Source organism: Strix uralensis, chromosome 1 (genome assembly GCF_047716275.1).
Source record: "Strix uralensis isolate ZFMK-TIS-50842 chromosome 1, bStrUra1, whole genome shotgun sequence".
Classification (NCBI taxonomy): domain Eukaryota; kingdom Metazoa; phylum Chordata; class Aves; order Strigiformes; family Strigidae; genus Strix; species Strix uralensis.
In genome coordinates this window covers 166,038,306-166,058,452 of record NC_133972.1, presented here as the reverse complement: position 1 = coordinate 166,058,452, position 20,147 = coordinate 166,038,306, and the positions used below count along the sequence as shown (strand labels likewise).

The following is a 20,147-nucleotide window of genomic DNA, read 5'->3' as shown; positions in this document are numbered from 1 at the left end:
TGATAAAGGAGCCTTTAACACATAGAAGGAAGTAAAAGCTTTCCCTATTTCCTGGTGACTAGAACAGGGCACTAAAACAAAAACGTGTCAATCTCAATTTGCTCCTTCATTTCTCCAGTCTTATTTCTTCAGCTGCAGTGATGCATACAGCTTCCCATCATCTAAATATCTCAGGACTTGCTGAATGGGAAAAACTCTCTCTGATTTTCTAGGTAACTACTTCAGTCACATTTCACCCTTGCATCGGAATGCGCAGACAGTCCAACCTCTTGTTGCATTTCTCTCATCCATACATTTCATAAATGCAAAACTTTCATAGCCATTCTTTAAGTTCCCAACTTCTTCTCACTGAACTTAAAAACAACCCAAACAAACATCATCTTAGTCTCAAACTGCAGGCTCTCATCTGCCACCCTACTAATAAAATCCTTTTCAAGACAGAAGAAATCCATGGGACTTCTCTCAAAGAATCTCCCTTCTCAAGCGGACTGACAACAACAATCTAACAAGAACAGTGAAGATAAATTGTATCAAAACAGAAAGTAAAACTCCTAGGTCAAAACCTGAATCCCACCATCAGCATGCTGGTTTAACTTTGAACAAGGCTTCAAGAAAGTAAAAGTTAGCCAAGAGATGGTTTTCCTAAGCCCTGCCTCTGATGATGCTTTCTTCTTAAGTCCACATGCTGCTACATTCAGGAATTTTATTATAAGATTTCTTACTAGCTTTTTTCATCTTCCCAAGTGTTCCAATTTCAGACTTCTTACAACTAGACACCAAGTGTCAGAATAAGCAGGAAGAGTAGCAAAGCAGAAGAAAAAATAAAGTTACTGTTACTACAGCAAATGTATGAGTAAGGATGTTACCTAAAAGAGTTCTGAACAGAAGTAAAGGATGACACAGAAAGCATTTAACAGAGGGAAGGGAGGAAAAATACCAGAAAAGCAAGAGGACAGGAAGATCACTTCATAGCAATCAAAAATGAGAGCTTGTACACACACACTGAAGCTGCAGTAATGAAATAGAAGAATGATGGTGCTTTTTCCCACTACAGTTGGAAATTTCAGGTTTATCACATACCAGCCAGGTAGTGATGCAAAACTGAGGTTATTTTACAAAATTCAGGGACCATCGTCCAAAAGACAGAATGCTCCTTTTCCAATGCATCTACAATGCAAATACTCTGCTCCCATTATGGCACTACCCTGTAGTAGTTCCCTTCCTACATTTTTATTGGTTTTATGGCTGGCAGCTTTCACTGGTCATCATCAGCAAAGTCACCATTCCAAGCACCGTGTGTAGAAGACAACAGAAGGGATAATCTGGCAAAATATGGTACACCGTCCTGGAAAGAGAAATCTGAATAAGAGGGGGAAGTAAAATAATGAGTATAATTTAGAGATATGAAGATAGTTTTACGGAAATTCAGCAAGCCAAGAGTCAAGACATATGGAAGAAATATGGAATATTTCAATATGAAAGGAAAAAAGAGCAAAGCTAGCAACAGTTAATAAAAGATATGCAAAATATTAAGTCTCATTAGGAATCACAACAGAGGAAATGCAGCACCAGATATTTATTGGCTAATTTCTCTTTGATAAATGCAATTTCTGCTATCAAAGTATTTTTAAAATGCCACTATCAGCTCTGCATCAAAGTCCATAATACTGGTTTTGCACAGTTAAATCTTATACTAATCATATCATCACATAATGGCTTTATTCCAATAATTTGTTTCTTCAATGTGTGTTAAGACAGTGGTTGCAAGATGAATAGAGCCAAAACCTGCATTCAACTCCAGTCCTCAGAGATACAAGATTTAGCAAATCTCTGAACCACCCAAGCTACGTACAATTGGTTATTAGACAACCTAAAAATAACTTTGTATGGATTTAGCAACAAGCTATTACCCTCAATACCCACTAAATTTAGTCACACGATGCGCCACAAATATGTATAAACAGTAATATTTCACAATACTGATCCCACACTGGAAAAGAGCAGAGCACATGTATTGCAGAATTTACTATTGCAAATTTTATACTGCACAGAAACATTTTTTTGGTGATACAGTTCTCGTACTTTTACTGAAAATAATCAATTTAATAAACTGCAAAATTATACAAATATTTCAAAGGCAAGTACACATTTCCTGCTAATAAAAGATAAAATGGCAACAAATTTTTTAATCTGCCTTTTTAAAGAATTCTAGCAACAATGTGTACAGGAAAGCTTTTACTATGACTAAGAGCAATGTTTATATTTATTCTACAGAAAGAAGATTAATATGAAGGTGGTTACATCTCATACACCTGAGAAATTTTATGTAGAAGTTCCTCCCATCGCAAAGCTACAAACAGGCATTACAAATTACTACAAAGGGGAATACAAACATCACTATTTACAGTACTGAAGTGCAATGATATCCAAGGCTTAACCTGCCTTCCCGTCAGGTTAACTCTCCCCATCCGCCCCCAGCAAGCACTCCACACTAAGGGATCAGAATGAATTTGGTATACAAATAGATTTGCCAACATTTGTTCAGCATGAACGAGAAAAATACACTCTAAAAAACTGAGGAGAAAGTCTTTTTACAGAAAAAAAAAACAAATCAGACCACCACACTCCAGTTCAATAATGAAAGTGTTCTTTTTGTGAAAAGAAACAATAACCTGCAAGTTTTGGGTTGTGTTTTTTTAACAGTATGGTGGAAATAGTATTTAATAATCCCAAATAAAGTCTCATCCAAAATTCAGGGGGTTTTGTTCTTGTTTTTTAAAGACAGAACAAGAAAACTATTGTTAGCTGATGGTATCTGCACAGTTTACATATTGCATGCTCCCCATTTTCAGGTCCAGTGATTCCAACCCATAAGAATTATGCAACACTTTTGTAAAGCTGCAAAATTTAATATGTCTTAGAAAATTTACACTATGAAGCACCGATCAGGCAACAATAATGCTCCAATGTTCCTATAGGAAAAACTAATGGGAAACTTCCAGTTTTCATTTCTTGACAGTGTAAAAGAAAAAAATAAACAACATTTTCTCCACTGTAGTCAACACATATTAATGACCACATGGACAGTATTTTTTATTTTTACATCAACATCTTCCTTTCGACCCTTCAAAAGTGACCAAAAAATGGTGAACTGCCCTGTGAGATGAAACAACAGTTATTTCAAACCGTAAAAAACAATGCAAAAAGGTTAGTAAATTTGCCCCCAAGTTTGCACTTACAAAGTCTAAAAACAGAAACATACTTCCCGCCTTCACAATAATGGTATGAAAAGTCTTTCTTTCCACCTTGTAGAGTACATAAAACCAAATAGTCTCCATTCTGACTTCTCCACAAATACTCTTCTGGTATCTGTAAAATCTGCAAACACCTATTTATAATTTCCCATTTTTTTATTACATATATTGTATTATATAAAGCAGAGTCTTCAGAATCCTTTCAAATACCTGGCTGTCAGGTAACCCAGTCAACTGAAAACCAAGGGAAGGACTGTACAAAATAAGATTTCTAAAAGCCTTACAGTGGAAAGACTTCCTGCATACTGGGAAAAAAAAAAAAAAATCCACCCAGGTAATCAAATACACCAAGTCAAAGTGCTGTTATTCTAATAACTAACCTGTATTAGTGAGCTGTTTCCATTCCAGAACTGTAACAAGGGCCATGTTATCTGTACTTCCTTCATTACCTAACTTTTAGTTTAGATCAGGCATATCAATACTCAGATTAAGCAGATCAATAAAGTGTCAGAAAAATAACAAGGTTGTTTTTTTCAAAGCAGTATCTGGCACTTACAGGACAACCAGTAGAGACCTAGAGCCACAAAAGACACAAGAAAACTGAAAAAAAAGAAGAGACGCATCTTTAAATACATCAACTTTGCAGAGCCTGTGTCCTACTTGCGGGATCTAACAGCTTAAGAACTAATCTTACAGATGGGCATGTACTTGCAAATATGTGCAGTTTTACTGATGTTTCATTTGTTTTGTCAGTGAGAGGCATAGGGGGGTGTGCACATGTATCGTACGAGATCATAGAATAATTCAAGTTGGAAGGGACCTCAGAAAGGCTCTAGTCCAACCTCCCACTCAAAGCAGGGTCAGCTATGGGGTCAGACCAGGGTTTCCAGAGTTCTACCCAGCTCAGTCTTGAAAACCTCCAACGTCGGAGACTCCACTAACTCTCTGGGCAATCTGATCCACTGGTTGACGTTCCCATGGGGAGAAAGATTCTTCTTGTACCCAGCCTGAATCTCTCTTGTTTCAACATGTGCCTGTTGTCTCTTGTCCTCCCAGCACACACTACTGTGGACAGCTTGGCTGAGACTTCTTGATGACATGCCTGTAGGTATTGGAAGGCTGCTAGTGGGTGTCCTGAAGCCTTCTCCAAGCTAAACAAGTCAAGTTTCCTCACTCTTTCTTCACAAGTCATACACTACAGTCCCCTGATCATGTCATCTGTATTTCATAATTTTCTATTATCAGTCAATCCCATCTCACTTATTATTTTGCCGAGAGATGATCACTTTGATTTTGATTGGAGCTGCATTTCATAAGTTTGCTTCAGTGAATTTAAATTTAACAAGTGGTACAAATTTATCATGTCAGATGACCTCCACTGCAACAGTACACTGTTGCGCTTGGTAAAGAAGCAATTGCAGCTACCTCCACAACAAAGCAAAAATAAACACTCTCATTGATAGCTTTTGTTGATTAGTTTGACCAGGCTTTTTTCTGCTCAGTAATCGTACATGCCAAATGATACCAGTGACCCAAACACTGTCTGCAAAACTTCCTCATTTAAAAGTATGAGGTTTATAAACAACAAATAGTCAAGGTACGCAATACCCTCTCCAAGGTTTACAGATTTGAAACAGAACACCAGATTCCATGAGATTAATTTCAGCAACTACTACAAAGATTAAAATTTAAGATCTGTAGAAATGCCTCAGAAAGCAAAAACATACTTTACTATATTTTCTCCCATCCTTTAGAAGCCTTTCTTGATTAACATTTTAAATGGCCATGAACACTGGATCTTTAAGTGACAGCAGGCTTTCAGAAAAATGGAGAAGAAAAAAATAAAACCCTTTCAAAGGCTATTTTTCAGCAAGTGTTCTCAATTTGTCACTTGTAGAAAGACTGAGCTAAGCAATACTACTGCTCTCCAATTTCAGTTCTGTTAAAAAATATAAAGAGATTTCATGTAAGTTCAGCAACTTTATTTTCTTTGAAGTATGTATTTCTGCATGCAGATGAGAGGACTGCACACAGCTTATATATAGAATTTAAAAAACATCCACCATCCCCTTATGCAACAGAGACCTAAGGGGGGGGGGGGGGAATATATATCACTTAGACTATACTATTCTGGCCCATGTCACCCTAATAACAACACCACAGTAGGCTTTCTCTAACAAGCTCTTTGGTTATGTACATGAATATTATTTCATTTGAAATAAGAGTCCTGTTTTCACTGTTGCTGTAACTGCAAAATTTTAGTATTAACTCCTGTATATGGCACCACAAAACTTGACCTGTTCTACCTGATGGTTCAGATGATGAATCAGTTCCTAGAAAGTTCAGGATAAATTCTATTCTGCCTGAAAATACCAAGCAACTCAGCTGCAGAGCTTGCAACAGGGCCCACACCTGACAAGGCCAAACCTAGACAAGTACTCCAGAACTGACATGCAACCCTTTCCTGTGAAAGGGCTGGGCAGATCTCATGGAAACTATACACTGGATATTCAGTGATTTTTTTTTTTTTTTTAAATACAATTGAGCTAAAGCTATTTTTACGTATTAACTTTTGTTATCTAGTTACATTAACCAATTATCTCTAGTCACAGAAGATGCTATAAAAAGTTTTATTAAAATTATTATATTTATAGCACTATTTGGACAGTTTCATGATCTTGGCATTCAGTTATAGAATCATTATGTTGGAAACCCACTCCACAGCAACAGATAAGAACAAGAACTGTTCTCTAAATCATATCTTCCTTTAGAGACTATTTATTAAAGCAAACACTTCTACTATAAATACAATCAAAGTTCTACAGATAAACGTTTAACCCAACTTTTTATACAGAGCATTTAACTACTGGAGTAAACATGTAAATAATACAGACTTCTCTATCACATAACTGGGAGTCAGCAGCAGCAGATATTTACATGAATGTGCTTCGCTCTCCAGGAATGGAGCAGAAAAGCAGGTAGAGGCCTCTATATTTCCCAGCCCTAATTAATCAGAGAGCAGCTAAGAAAAAAATCTGGGTAGAAGCATCAGCTTCCTCTGTCTTCTACTTTAAGAAAACCAGGGATTTTTCAAACTGAAATAGCATGGCCAGCATACATAATGAAATCAGCCCATCTGCATTAATAAAATTTTGACTAACAATTTATTTTAAAAGAATAGCTCCTTCTACAATACATCTGCTGTGTAACATGGTCCTTGTGCCCACAAATTTACATTTTACAGTCTTGACTTACAATATGACTGGGTGGTGCAGAGTCACAGCTTTAAGCACTTCATTCCTCCAGCTGTTTGATACAAATACAATTGTACTTGCTATTTCATGAACTATTAAGAACCTATCAGGTTTTTTAAAGTCAGTTTTATGAACTTATGAATTGTGATAACTGAATACAAAACAAATTCACTTGCATGCCTTCAAACTAAAACAAAAGAAGTCTTTAGTCACAGAAGTTTGCCACATTAACACACTGATCATCTCGCACATGACACTGCATTCCACAGCACTCTGGAAATGCTCTTTGCTTACTACAGCTTGCACAAGCAACTAAAAACAAACAAAGGAAAACTCGTCGAGAAGTTTAGTTTGATTTCTGAAGAGAGAATGTTTTCCTAAAAGCTAACAGTTTTAACAGACTTATTACATGGCAATTCATGAAGTTCACAAGTGAAACAGTCAATTAATAGGTGTGCTAAGTTTTATAGTTAGAAATTAAAATATACAATATACACAAAATAATTATGCTCTTAGCAAATACTGCACAATGTCTTCCATACCATTTTTGTAAATAGTCCAGTGCCTCCAAACGAGCACCAATCTCAAATGTGATTCCAGGACGATTTGGAGGCTTTTTACTCATCTTGGTATCTTCTGTTTCACTACCTTCGGAGGAAAAAAAAAAAGTCATATTAAAACACATAACGTTGTCTCAAATGTGTCACTGACAGCAAATATATTCCAGAGAGTGGAAAAAGATGTGAAATTTCTATCCGGACTTCCCATTAACTGCTTAGTTTTCAGAAGTATAGTCAAGGCCCAAGGAAGGCATTAAACAATATTCAAGAAGTTTTACTCAGTTTTCTTCCCCTTCCAAAAAAAAAACCAGTCATCAACCTTAAGTCAAAAAAACCCAAAAGCTGGTGCTCATTTCTGGAGCTGTACTACACTGTAATTCCTTGACATTCTTTTGGAGTGCAATTTTAAGAGTTACCTAATCAATGTGTGTTGGGAAAAGATCAAAACCAAGAAAAACTTACATTACCAATAGAAATTTAAAGAGAAACACGGCCTAAAGGACAGGTAAGATGAAATTAGCAAAACTAAAAATAAACAAACAAAAAAGCCATCTTCAGCATTGCTATGCACTCTCGAGTCTCATTCATAGCACCAACGTAAGTTTCATTCACAAGTGCCTTCTAACGCTTTTTTGCTAATTCCGTCACTCTCAAAAAAATCACTTCTCTGTCCGACTACCACCACTGTTACCGTGACTTGCTGATGTACTACTACCTTCCGCGCCCCGAAGCGCAGAGTGCCTTGCCGTCGGGGCCGCAGGCGCCTGCTCCATGCCTATCGAAGAGCAAGGGTGCCAGGCTGCAGGGCCGGAGCTTCTTCGGTCCGGACCGCGAGAGGAGCGGCATCGGCACACCAGATTTTAAGGGGGGGGCTCCCCTGCCAACGCTGGGAGCGCGATCCGGGGCAGCTGCCTCGGAGGCGGCGGCCGACCCGAGGAAGCCCACTGCCGCTCCCCGACGCGGAGGACACAAAGGGGTCCACCCCAGCCGGGCTCGGAGCGCGGGAGGGCCCCCGGCCGGCGGGGGCTCAGCGTTCCGGCAGGCCCAGGGGAGGACGCCAGTGGCCGCGGCCCGCCGGACCCCCACCCCCGGCCGCGGCCCGGGCCCAGAGCGGGGAGGGCCGCGGGCGCCGCCCCACCAGGCCCGGACGCCGTAAGGGGGGCGCCGGCGCCCCGCGCCGGGCCCGCCCGGAGGAGGGGGGGGGGGGGGGGGGGGGGGCATCGCCCGGGGCCGCCCGCCCCGCCGCCCGCGCCCTCCCCGCGCTCCTTACCGCCTCCTCCGACTCGCAAGGCAGCGGCGGGGCCTGTGGCGGCCCGCAGCACCGGCGCGGCGCCCGCTGCTCCCGCTCGGCGCGGCGCGGGGTGTCCGGCGCGGCGGCCGCCCTCACAGCCCCATCCTCCGCGCGCCCCGCTGCCGCGTCACCACCCCGCGACGAGCCCGCGAGGCGCGGCCCGGCGCCGCCATGCCACCGCCCCCGCCACGTGACTGCGGAGCCGCCTCCGCGTGACGCGGGGGGTTGGGGGGGGGGGGGGGGTAGAGAGGGAGACAAAGAGAGGCGGCGGGGCGCGTGCGCGGCGGGTTCCGGTCAGCGGCAGACACCTCGCCTGGGGCCGTGCTGGTGACCCCGGCGCTGAGCGGTGCTGGCACAGCGTCCCGGCTTCCCCTGCTGTCACCACACACCGCCAGCCTCAGCCTTAGAAATAGGGGAGAGGGGGAAAGGGGCGGGGGTGGCCACCGAGGTAGGCGCTGAGGTGGCCGTAGCCAGCCGCTGGCCGGGCAGCAGGCCGCTGGCGGGAGGCGCAGAGCAGCGGGCCCATCGCGGCCTGCATTTAACCTCCCTCCTTTACCCGTGAAACCAGCTTCATCTCAGCCCACAGGTTTTCTTGCTGTTATTCTTCCCGATCTGCCCCCACCCCGCCGGGAGCAGTGGGTGACTGAGCGGCTGGGTGGGCGCTTGGCTGCTGGTGGGCCCAACCCACTGCTGTCCCTTTTGGTGCCCAGCGTGGGGCTGGAGATGGTGACTGATTCGGTCAGGGTGTGCTAGGCTGGATTTATAGCTCTTACAGCTGCTCAGCTGTTGCTGGTCCCAATGCTGAACTACTTGCTCCCATCCTTGCTGCACATTAAACTCCAGAGCTTTTTAATGGCTGCTGTGAGCTCTTGCTGTTTGCTGTGCTGCTTGTTGCTGTGGTGTGCTTTTCCTGGGAGACCTGTGATACAACACTGGCCTTGAGCCAAGCCTGGCATTTGGCCCTTGTGTTGCTGCCATCCCAGTACTCTGGGAACCATCTTGTGGAGACCTTCCTCCTCTTCTTCTCCAGGGTAGATGTTTCCAACCCCGTTGTAATGGTACAATCAGCATCCTCACATCCCCATGGATGTAATCAGTGAGATAACGTTCGTTTCCACCAGCTAACAAAAAAGAAATGCAAGCCTTCCTAGCCATAGTGGGTTTCTGAAGACTGCACGTTCTGGGTCACACTCAGCTTGTGAGTCCTCTATCAAGTGACCTGAAAGAATTTTTTTTAAGTGTCTTGGGTTTGCATGGCAAGGTTTTAGTAGTGGGGGGGATACAGGAGTGGCTTCTGTGAGAAGCTGCTAGAAGCTTCCACCATGTCCAACAGAGCCAATGCCAGCTGGCTCCAAACTGGACCCGCTGCTGGCCAAGGCCGAGCCCATCAGTGACAGTGGTAGCACCTCTGGGATAATGTATTTAAGAAGGGGAAAAAAACTGCTGAGCAACAGCAGCTGGAGAGAGGAGTGAGAATATGTGATAGAAACAACTCTGCAGACACCAAGGTCAGTGAAGAAGGAGGAGGACGTGCTCCAGGCACTGGAGCAGAGATTCCCCTGAAGCCCGTGAGGCAGCTGTGCCCTGCGCCCATGGAGGTCCATGGTGGAGCAGATCTCCACCTGCAGTCTGTGAAGGACCCTATGCCGGAGCGGGTGGATGCCCTAAGGATGCTGTGACCCCGTGGGAAGCCCACACTGGAGCAGGCTCCTGGCAGGACCTGTGGCCCCATGGAGAGAGGAGCCCATGCTGGAGCAGGTTTGCTGGCAGGACTTGTGACCCCATGGGGGACCCACGCTGGAGCAGTCTGTGCCTGAAGGACTGCAGCCTGTGGGAAGGACTCATGTTGAAGTTTGTGGAGGATTGTCTCCTGGAACAGGGAACCCCACACTGGAACAGGGGAAGAGAGGGAGGAGGAAGGAGCGGCAGAAACAATGCGTGACAACAATAACAATACAACAATACAATATAACCCCAATTCCCTGTCCCCTGGCTCAGGGGGTATAGAAAGTCAGGAGTGAAGTTGAGCCTGGGAAGAAGGGAGGGGTGCAGGAAAGGTGTTTTAAGATTTGGTTTTATTTTCATTACCCTGCTCTGACTTTTGATTGTCAATAAACTAAATTCATTTTTCCCAAAGTCGAGTCTGGTTTTCGCCCATGACAGTAATGGTGAATGATCTCTCCCTGTCCTTATCTCAACCCATAAGCCTGAATTGTATTTTCTCTGTCCCCTGTCCAGCTGAGGAGGGGAGTGATAGAGCAGCTTTGGTGGGCACCTGGTGTCTAGCCAGGGTCAACACAACACAGTCCCTAAACAGCAGCAGGACAAACAGGACATAGTTTATGTGGTAGCCCTTGGGCCTGTCCAGACAGGAACAGCTGTGAGAAAGATGCTCTGCACCATAGATGGGGAGCACCTGGCAGAAAACGCTTGGAGAGACCTGAAGTCAACCTCTAGGTTTCTGGAGCTGGGGGTATTAAGGGTCTGAGGTGTTTGTGCTGCACTAGATGTTCATAGGAAGGGTCCCCTCTACACCTTTTGCAACCAGTGCTATGGGGAGTAAGTGGGTAGCACTGATCATGCATTGGACTCAAATGGGGAACCACCCACAGCCCATGAATCCTGGAAGAGATCACAGTTTGGCCAGGAGAAGAGATTTCAGAGCATCACCTGAGGAGGTGGCTGAGGCTCAAGAGTATAATAAATTAGCAGAAAGTGAAATACAATATGCTCCATTTACCAGGGGATCCAGTGTGTTGTGTGAAACCATCTGATGTGGAAAGCTGCTGTGTGGAGCATAAGTTATGGACCAAATTAATTGCTTTGACTTCTATGGACATTTGGGGAATGTCCTGCAGACTGAGAGAATGATGTCTGTGTGTATGTCAAAGGACAAGGAACAGGGTCATGATTGATGGGGATGTATTTGAGAGTGTAGGACCTGAGTATGGTACGAATGGTGTGGAACAAGGGGTGGAGATTGTACTGGGTCTGGCTGGGATGGAGTTAACTTTCTTCATAGCTGTCCATATGGTGCCATGTTTTGTATTTGCAGCTAGAAGTGTTGATAAGACACCAGTGTGTTGGCTATTCCGAACAGCACTTGCACAGCATCAAGGCTTGCTTTTTTTTTTCTGCTCTGCCCCCCCAGCAAGTAGACTGAGGGTGGACAAGAGAATGGGAGGGGACACAGCCAGGGCAGTTGACGAGAACTGGCCAAAGGGATATTCCATGCCATCATAAAACTTCAACCTCAGCAAGAAAACCTGGGGCAGAGGAAGAAGAATGGTGGGGCTTTTGTCTTCCAAGTTGACTGTTGCTGGGAGACTGGCTGGGTGGGCATGGGTCTGCTGGTGGGAGGTGGTGAGTGATTGCCTTTGCATTGCTTGGGGGGTTTTGGGGGTGTCCCGGTCCAATGTCGGGGGAGGTTTCGATATGATCCCAAGAGCAAGATTAAGACACAAATGAGGTCAAATGTTGTACACCCAAACTGGGTTTTTATTATTAAAAAAGTGAAGAGGGGTAGCGATAGGACAGAATGGAAGACAGAAATAAAGCAAGGATGCGGGATAGGGCTGCAAGAATAGTCACCACCATGGATCCAGCAGCGTCCCATCGGTCCTCAGTCTTCAGTCCTTCGGTGGTGAGTGCACACGGATCTGGCTTCAGTGGTAGATGCACACTGAGCAAAATTTTCTGCTGCCTTTTTAAGTACATCGTATCCGCTGATTAGCATATCTGCCCACCTTTAGTTTTTTTTTTCTCTGGTCCAACAGGTTTTGTTGCATCTGGCTTCAGGGCAGGAACGTTTCCCTCTTGTCAGTTCATTAGCAATGCAGGCACAAATGGCTACAGGATGGGGCAATTCAGTACAGGTCTGCCCCTTTGAGGCTTGTCTAAAGAGTCCGGACAATGCAACCGCAAGGAAGTGGGGGGGTGCATCCTTCAATACACTCCCGCTTCTCTGGGCGACATCCCCCAGACCAATTCACAGGCCGCAGCAGCTTCTCTTGTAGTTTGCACAGACACAAGCAAGCTTTGAGGCAGTCATAGGACATTTCAGTCTCTCACAGGGGGTTGGGTTGTTTGGTTTAGGACTTTTTTTGCTTTCCTTCACTTATTAAACTGTCCTTATCTCGATCTATAAACATTCTCACTTTTGTTCTTCCTATTCTGTCCCCCATCCCACTGTGGGGGGAGTGAGATGTGTGGGTGTTTGGCTGTTGTCCGAGGTCAACCCATCCACTTTGGTTAGTCCCTCTGAGGCTGCCTCCCACTTGAAGAGTCTTTATAGGGAGACTGTGCAGTGGAATATTTTTGCTATGGGATTTTTTTATTCCTCCTTTGATTTTTCCCTGTTCCCATTTTCTGGATGGTGGTGGCAAGCAGGAGAGACTGAAGGAGGAAGGAGGCTTGAAGAAAAACAAAGGAAACAAAAAAAAAAAAAAAAAGGAAAATAAAGCTTTTTCTCTCTTTAGTAAAAAAGTTGATATTGTATTCATTTGAATTCTCCAGCTTTTACTACCCTGAGTGTAGTTTTGATACAGGCTTTTGTTTAGAAGGTTAGTTACAAGATGGTGAGGGTTGTTGTGTTGGCAATGAGACGTCTCCAAGTGGCAATGAATGTGCAGCATCAGGATGGTGTTAGAAAAGTGAGGGTGCTTCTGTCCAAGGAGAGGGAGATGGGGGAAAGATAAAAGTAGCAAGGATGGGGCCGGGTACATGTGGGTTGTTGAGTCATACTTTGCTGTCTGCTGGAGGTTGGCTGGGTTATGCTGTGGTATGAGAAAGGCTCAGAGCAGTGTGTGGCACCTTGAGCATCACCTCACTGCTGAGACTGTCAGGAGAGGGAGGCGGAGCTGACGACAGACTGCAGAGGCACAGCAAGCCCCAGGTATTCAGTAATATGGGCTAAAAGCTCATCTGCACACCCACAAAGGAGCAGAGAGACACAACAGCAGGAGAGGGAACCCAAATAATACTGTGCCCCAGCAGCTCCCAGGAACCATCAGCCCATTAAAGGCTCATTTGCTCAAGTTCAGAGCGAGAACAGGGGCGCAATGACAAGTGTGAACCCAAATGACAGACTTGGAGGAAGGGACACCCCAACGCAGGGTGCTACATGTGACTCCTACGACACTGCCTTCAGACCAGCAGAAGTCCACTTGTGGCCCAGCAGTACGGGGCAACATTTCATTGCACTATTATCAGAACAGTTAGGAAATCAAGGAGCCCCAGCCACTGTCCCCATTTCTTTGTTGCCATTTCAGGTACACCCATCCCTGCCCTGCTGTACCCCTGAGGTCACCCACAGCCCTTACTGGCCCTGACCTGCCTACCCCAGTGCCTCCCCCACCCTGCCCACGGCCCAGGACCCCATTTCAGCTACTATGTTCCACCATAAAGCCAGTGAAGAGCAACTTTGGCCAAGACCTTTTTTTAATTCTTTTAGCACAAAAATGTCTCTGATATTTAGTCTAGTCTCCTTGGAAAACAGCGCTTACATGGCTGCATTGCAGTCTGCCTTCCATTTTCCCTTTCTCCACTTGCTTCTAAAACTTCTGCCTTACCTCAAGCTTGACAGAGACTGAAGTCTCAATACATTATCCCAACCTGTTCTGTTAAAATGCTCAACTGGGCAGGGAAGAGCAACTGCATCGACCTCTCTGGGATAGAAGGGCTCAGTGCTTATTCTCCTTCAGACACCAGACCATCACAAGGCAGAGATGCAGGAAAGAAGATTTCATTACTTCTGCTCTTCACAAAATTTGGTGTTTAATCTTGTCACGAAGCATGTCTTTAGCATTGTGGATATTATACAGACCATATATTGGAAACCAAACTGGATAGGAGATTTTCTCTTGCCAGTCAGTGACTCACAAAGACTTGGAGGGGGAAGAGAAGATTTCATAATCAGCTGAGCATGAGCTCATGATGTGCTGTTGATGCTGAAAAGACTAATGCAGTCTTTGCAAAGCACATGCACATGGAAATACTGAGTAGGAGTAGAGAGGTGACATTATCTCGGCACTTGGCACCAGTACGTTGTTATTAAAATAACTTACTGTTCAGAAAAGCCATCCAAAAACTGGAAGGGTTCGGGAAGGATCTGGGAGAATGATCAAACACCTGGGAAAAAAGATATTATGGTGGGAGGCCCAGACATCAGTTTGTTTATTTTGCCATTTATTTTTACTTGTGGGTGATTGGATTGGTCCATAAAAGAACTACTTTAAATGTCAGATATTGCAATCATGAGGTGACAGTCAACAGAATAAAACTTCATCTTTGTTTTTACCCTTATCATAGTAGGAAGACATATTTAAAGTGACTGCTGGTGCTTGTATTTAAACAGTGCCTGCACAGCCCCAGCCTAGCAAACATGCAGCAGCACCTCTGCCTGGTTCTATCCATCTGTGTAGGCTGCTTGGTCACAGCCTGGCTCTGCTCTGTCATCCTCTGTCCTTTTCCTGCCACTTCCTTCGTCCATTTTGACACCCCATCTGGAATCAGTTGCTGTTTCCTCCTCTTCAGTTTCTCTGCCCTTCGTTTTCTTTCATCCCAGAAACTCCCTCCCCTCCAGAAATTCCTCCCTCCTTTTATAAAGATTTCCACTATCTCACCAAACACTTCTCTTTTCCTTTTAAAGCCCTAAATTTTCCAGATGCTGGAAAATATCCTAAAGTGGATGAATTTTGGAGCATCTGGCCTTGTATGGGAAAAGAAAGTAGCTAACACCCATTGCCATGGACACCAAACAAAACTAACCCCATGGGTTTGGGACACCAACCCCAGTCTTTTCCAGTTTTGAAAGACACTGAAGCTGGACATTCTTTACTCAACTGCTCACTAGTTCTTTGCAGGATGCCTTTAAGTCAATAAATGGTTTCTCCTGGAGAGCTGGCTGTTTGTTGACAGGTATTGCAACCACAGTACTGTGTTTCACTGCTTGTTGCAGAGGTGACATGAATCTATAAACCAGAAGTAAGGTTCCCTACTAGCAGTGTTGTCAGGGTGAAGTATGGTAAGATGAGGATGATAAGGAGTGAAGCCTGCTAAGGGCAGCTGGGTAATGAAATTTGTATTTATACAGGTAGTTCCAACATTAGTGAAAGAGTCCCAGATCCATTCAAAGAAAGAGAAGAAAGAGCAAACGCTGACTGTTGATGGAGGTTAAAGGAAATCCTGTGAGGCAGTTGAAGTTACTGCTTACCAGAGTGGTATCTCCTGATGCTCTGCATGGCTGGAAGGGAGCAGCTACCCATTCTGGATGAAGGCAGCTTTGCTGTGCCATGTTACAGTCTGGTTAAACCACTTTCTGTGCATCTATTTGATATTTCTTGGGGGCATACTCAACATTCACTGTGCTATGAATATTGTTTTGCAATGAATGTTAGACCTCTTGAGACTTAATTGTGCTTTTGCCTCAGAAACAGTGCTGTGCAATGTGTTGCTTACTTCTGCCTTACATATTGCAGCCATATGTCTTGGATTGTGTTTTGGTTTTAGGAGAGGTTCTGTAGATTGGGACACACATCAGTAAATATTTTACTGAAGTTTCTTTTAAAGCCTTGGTGAGAACAGTACTGAACAAAAGCTCTGCTAATACCTGCTCTGATTGTGCACTGATTTCCTAGATTATTTCCCTGTGAGATTGAAATTCAGCATATACTTTATGGTGGATCAACAGAGCACTTGACTCACAAACATATCCCAGGGGTAAGTTTTTCATGTTCTGCCATTTTTGAGAGCTGAGGTCAGGGTGGGTAAGGGAAAGGCACAGAAGGAATGTCCTGCCAAGACAACAACTGTGTTGGAGTCACCGTTTGAGCACTCAGCAGCAGGATGTTTATCGCAGTCATAATAATATTGGGGAGTACTGTAAGAGGAAAGACTAACAGGCAAATCATTGCAAAACATGCAGTTTAGCAAGGACAGTTTTGTAGTCAGGTTGCCAATAATAATGTGTTGAGAGAATTTGCACCTTGGGCTGAAGGAAAACAGAACTCCAAAACTCACATCTGTCCAACCTGTTGGAGTCCAGCAGTGAGAATGAAAAAACATGCATCACATCTGCCGCAGGCAATACGAATCACTTTGTAAAACTAATGCGGTATTTTCCTGCCTCCTTTGTGGTCCTGTGAAAACTGGGGTGTCCTCAGGGGCTGAAGGATGGTTGTAGATTAAGAGATTAGCCTTTAGTGTCCAACCCTGCCTGTAAAATGCTTGCAAAGCATTTCTTTCTGAGAGGAGTCACTTGTTTCTTGATCCTTGGCCCTTGGGTCTGTGCTGGCATTGCATGGACAGGTTCCTGGAAGGCTATCAGAGTTCTGGTCTCTGTCCTCAACTGCCTTGTAGGCCACATTCAAATCCTCGATCTTTAGGCAATGCTGGATAGCATCCAAGCCATAAAACCACTCTGCCTCTAGTGTACTCTGATCCTCCACTGGATAATAAAGCTTCCTGTGCCTTTTCCTCTTCCTAGTAGTTGAATTAGTCCAGGAGATCAGTTTGAATCCAGCTGGAAATGCGACAAGTCAGTATGGCACAGGCATAGCTGGAAAAATTGCAAACAGTTCCAGAAAGGCCTGCAGAGTCTCAGTACAAGCTTCACAAAAATACTGGCATACAGGCAGAAAAAAACTTGGTCACTGTCAGACTACAGTGGTTTTATTTACATACAAATAGAGAGACAACTGATAAGGGTGCTGTGTAAAGCAGCATGGAAGACAGGCATTTTAAAGAATGTTATTAGAGTATCACTGTCAATTGTTATTTGTCTTCATTTATGCATCAATCAGTATGATTTATTATAGAAAGGATCATGACATCAGTATCATCAGTATTTTGCCAGTGCCATTTGTCTCAGGAACCAGCAGTACTAACACCTTCTCAACTATAGATTTTCATTCTATATAAGGCATACTATGGTCCTTTAGAATTATATGTTGTGCAAAAGCCTTCACTGCACATCAATACAAGACCCTCCACCATTGGTCCATGCATATCACATCACAACTGTCACAGAAACCATCCAGGGTCTCAGGTACACTGATCATCGCCACCTCCAGATGAACATCAGTTTTCATTTTGGGACTCATAATGTGACAAGGAGACTCCCAACCAAAGATTCAGATTTTATGTGTCTAGTTAGAGCACCTAGCTGGTACCCTAAATCTGTGTGTATCTAGGTGGCCTGTTCAGCTTTCAGCTACCAAGATGCTATTATACAGGTGGCCTGTCCAGCATTAACTGTGGTGAACAGGGAAGACAAGGAATGTGGGCAGTCGATTCTTCACCATGTCTTATTGGTTCTTCCTAAGTTGGCCGCATTGTGCTGAGTTTGGACATGCCCTTTCATACCCTTTAGAACTGAGAGTGATCCATCTTCCCATACTGTCCTACCTGGTTTAGTCTCTGTCCTTTCCCTCTCAGTCTGGGTGTCCTAAGATGCTGCATGTAGATTTGTGCTGGAAACTTGACGACCTGCTAGCCTAGGCACCCTGAACACACACCAATCATACAGCGCTTCCTCTGCCACCTCAAGCCCCATTCCCGCTCATTCTCCATTCAGACCAGTGATCAGTACGTTAAGTATTTCTATTGTCTGCAAATAAGATGCTGCTAGAGCACAACTGACCAACAGCTGGCTCTGCCCTGGGTGCTTCTAGTCACTGCAGGCACTGTAGAGTACTAATTCATAAGCTTTTGTAATCCTTAATAAAATTAAGTCAGCCGGCTTTTAGCTTAGATGTGTTTTTTGTTGCTTTTCTTAGCGTTCCTACCTTCTTGTTCAGTAACAGATCTTCTTATGAGGAAGTTTACAAAGGACCCTAATGAGGACCCACCCAAGGTCTGTTAGGGACCTCGACTAAATTCTGCCTTGAGTGATGGATCTGAGTATTAGCCTTTTCCTTTTGTTTTCTTTCTGTGATAAAATAGTTTTTGAAGGAGCAGTATTTTTGGATGCAGGCTGAGGGAGTTGCAGATTCCAATGGCAGCACTTCTCTTCCCCATGTACGCTTTTCCACTGCTCTTGTATTTTGATGTGACCTTGTACAAAATTCCTCTCAAGCATATTCCCATGTCTACATCAAGTTGTATACCAACCAATTTTTCTTCTGATACCATATAATCAAAGAGCAAATAACATGACTAAGGGGTGAAAAATTTCTAGGTATGTGCTGCAGTTGCACAGGTAACAGAGTAGTACATGTGGTCATATCTTAATATCTTATATACTAGGCAATTGTTCTTTTTTATACAATTTTTCTCATTTGAAAGAGAAGTTCCTGACAGGAACCTTGTGAAGCCTTATATTTTTTCAAACTTGTTTACATCAGACACACTTTTAGGAAGTAGAATCCTTTCAGATGCCACACTTAAAGTCTCAACCTTATGGGATACAAATTACCTCCCCCAATCCCTGAGTTCATCAGAACAGCCCTGGATTCTGTTACAACTGGGCAGATCAGAGAAGTTAAAGCTACATTCAAAACATTTACATAGATGAGTTTTCACAGCATTCTCAAACATAAATTGCAACACAGACTGGTCATGGCTTTGCACAGAGAAGTATCATTGTGTGTCGCAGGTCTGCTTGCTTTAGATCCTTTCTAAGCACTTTTTGTCTGTCTGGACTGTGTGTGTAGTATGATACAGAGGTAGCTGACATAGCATTACTACAGGTAAGCTCTTGTTGAGATCCAGGAAGTGTGGATGTATCAGCAAGCTCAGGGCTAATTCTAAGTTTTACAGGTTTATGCATTGCACTCCACCATACAAATAGAAATGCCCTTTGATGTTAATTGCAGGAGCAATTAAGCTAAAATAATGAATTTGGAAAAAAGAATCAAGCCTAAAACTAAGAAAGAGTTTGATAGCTTGGAGTGGGATTTCCATCTGATAATATCCAAAATTATTTTGTTTCCCTTTTAAAGCAAATTAATCTTTGTTCATACAGCTGACCTGATAAGGTTATTAAAATCATATATGATGTGTCAACTGCAATGAAATGGTAACTTTATGCAGGATCAGCCTTCTTTTAAAATTGAAATAAAATGTCTGGATATGTAAGAATTTTTTTTTTTAATGACCGGGGTACCTCAAACATCACTAAGTGGTTCTGCTGCATAAAGGAATGCACTTAACTTAAAAAGTTATCATTCACAAAGGTGAATTAAAATGAGTCTTAGTTTTCCCTTGCAGCAAGACTGCAGGCAGGGAGAGTTTCATAGACCTTCAGTTTGACCCAGTATGGCTGCTCCGAGATTCTCACGATCAGCCCTTCCCCTGCTAGTTTTTTGAATGTTTTAATTAATTTTCAGATATCTCAGAATATTTTTTACTTGTTGAGTACTATATAAACAGCATTAGCAAAGAGCTGTGATATGGGACAAATGGCCTGATTTGATGGTCACTGAAGCTGGTGGAAAAGCTAAACGCTGTGAGCTTTCCAGGAGGTTCAAAGAGAGTTACAGAAGCTCAAATTACTCTCAATTGCATTCAGTCAATAAGTACTCTACTCCCTCCACCATGGCCACTCAATTCACTCGATGAGGCAAAATACCCTTTGACGAGGCAAAATACCCTTTCTGAAAATTGTGTGTTTAGCATAATAGTGCACTACAGTGAGTTTCAGTGAGTTGCTGAGATGGCAGACTTATGGTGTAATATGTGCTAAAAGCTCATCTGCACACCCATAAAGGAGCACAGAGAGACAACAGCAGAAGGAGGAGCCCAAATATGATTCTATAAATACTACCCTGACCCAGCGGCTTTCAGACTC

At 43.7% G+C, this 20,147-nt stretch overlaps 1 protein-coding gene across 13 annotated transcripts in view; it reads right to left on the bottom strand.

The window, feature by feature from the left end:
- The window catches only part of PHF20L1 (PHD finger protein 20 like 1), a 59,807-nt gene extending 51,324 nt beyond the window's left edge, over positions 1-8,483 (bottom strand). For 3 of the 13 annotated variants that reach the window (XM_074888239.1, XM_074888262.1, XM_074888279.1), the window contains exons 1-2: positions 7,781-8,096; positions 7,051-7,156 (exon numbers count right to left, since the gene is read on the bottom strand). In XM_074888239.1, the coding sequence (XP_074744340.1) occupies positions 7,051-7,156; positions 7,781-7,841 (167 nt within the window). In that variant the 5' untranslated portion in view covers positions 7,842-8,096. Of the gene's footprint in view, positions 1-7,050; positions 7,157-7,780; positions 8,099-8,338 lie in introns of those variants that run through there. The other 10 variants (XM_074888269.1, XM_074888298.1, XM_074888305.1 and 7 more) reach the window with 6 other exon arrangements.
- Between the last annotated feature and the right edge of the window lie 11,664 nt (positions 8,484-20,147).